Below are 1,593 nucleotides of genomic sequence, written 5' to 3'. Positions count from 1 at the left end.
CCTAAGCTTTCTGCTGCTAAATCTGTAGCTATTGGTGGTAAATCTGTTTCTCCTTGGATTGATGCTGCCTATTTTACGTATGGTGCTTCTCCAGCTTCGTCAATGAATGGAATTATTTATACTCTTATAGGTAGTCCTAATACCTTTGTTGAGGGTTTCTACAGTGTAGGACTTTCATGGAAAGGACGTAGAGATGGTCAGATCTATACTGTGAAAGATGATGTTTATTCTGCTGCTACTCCTGAAGGATTTGAAGTTTTAGAGGGGTACGATACTGTGAATTAGCTGCCAGACGAGGGGCCACACCACGAGCCGGAGTCCCGGAGGGCGGAGGCGATCTGTGTTAGGGTCCAGCTGCCATGGAGTATTTAACGGTTTTTTCCTGAAGATCTAGGGTCCAGCTGCCATTATTGATTTATAAAAAATGAAAGGCTTGAACATTCATTTTATTATTAACAATAAATTTATTTAACATATGATCATTTTGTATTCGTCTTCTTTTTTCATTAACTGGAAATTCCAATAGCGATCTGCTGACATTTTAGTTTCATCGGGCATAAAGTTAGCCATACATACCACCTTTGGACTTTTGAAATGTTTTGTCTTGCTGTCATACTTGGCGGAGAATAGATATCCATCTTTCAGGTTTTCTAGGATAGCATAATTCACAAACTTCTCATCTTCTTTGGTATAGTTGAAACATACAATACTTTCGCCATTATATGCATAGCTGATGTCTTTTGAATTTCCATTCTGAAATATTGCTGCTCCCTCTACTGCATTTAAATGTTTGCATAGGTATGTCTTTCCTGCTCCTCCATCCTTGTCGAATATCCATACAATTTCTCTATCTTCTGTCTCCTTTAGTATCCTTATACAAGCCCTCTGCCATCTTCTTAATTTCTCTTCTTTATACATTTCCTTCACGTCATCTTCTACATTCTGCTTCGCATATTCTTCATATATCTCCATGAATGATTTCTTCTGGTGTGGGGGTAGATTGCAGTAAGGGTCACTGTTAGCTGGTAGATTCTTCATCTTATAATATCTTTGAGCAGTTACCCAAGCCTTACATGGAAGGCTTACCAAATCCATGTCAATGTGGTCTAATATTGCCTTATGGTCCTCTTTCGTGATGTATCTAACAGTGTTGTGTATACTTTTTACACTCTGTATGTCGTCGTACTTCGGGAATCCCTGTGAAGTCCATAATTGCTTGAATCTTTGGAAATTCATCTTCTCTGTAGTTTGTATGTAGGCATGGCAATGTCCTGTCCTTCCACTGAGCCCCCATTCATTGCCAGCCACCAGCTTTCCTGCAAACTTCCAATTTAACCATTTCTTCTGTATTCCATACTTTGCAGCTCTTCCAATCGTCACATTGGAAGTACTAAATAATTCAGTGATGAATTTTTATGCACCCGCAGATGTATTGTGAAACACCCGACATGGAAATCAAAAAGGGGCGTCCCTTGACACTGAATACTCCAGCCATGGAAATCGATCATACCAGCTGTTACTAAAATGGCGCCCAGTCTTCGCTGGAAATTTTATTCTCGGTTGCTTTGGAACGTCTTCTTTTCCAATGTCACC

The 1,593-nt window shown here is 39.7% G+C and overlaps 1 protein-coding gene across 1 annotated transcript; it reads right to left on the bottom strand.

Annotated features, from left to right (window-relative positions):
* Window positions 1-468: 468 nt before the first annotated feature.
* Window positions 469-1,236, bottom strand: LOTGIDRAFT_155090 (hypothetical protein; the record flags this gene model as incomplete). Its single annotated transcript, XM_009065595.1, has 1 exon — window positions 469-1,236. The coding sequence occupies one exon, from the start codon at window positions 1,234-1,236 to the stop codon at window positions 469-471; it is 768 nt and encodes a 255-aa protein (XP_009063843.1).
* Window positions 1,237-1,593: the final 357 nt, after the last annotated feature.

This window comes from Lottia gigantea, assembly GCF_000327385.1.
Source record: "Lottia gigantea unplaced genomic scaffold LOTGIsca_7, whole genome shotgun sequence".
Classification (NCBI taxonomy): domain Eukaryota; kingdom Metazoa; phylum Mollusca; class Gastropoda; family Lottiidae; genus Lottia; species Lottia gigantea.
This window is presented reverse-complemented; position numbering and strand designations above follow the sequence as displayed.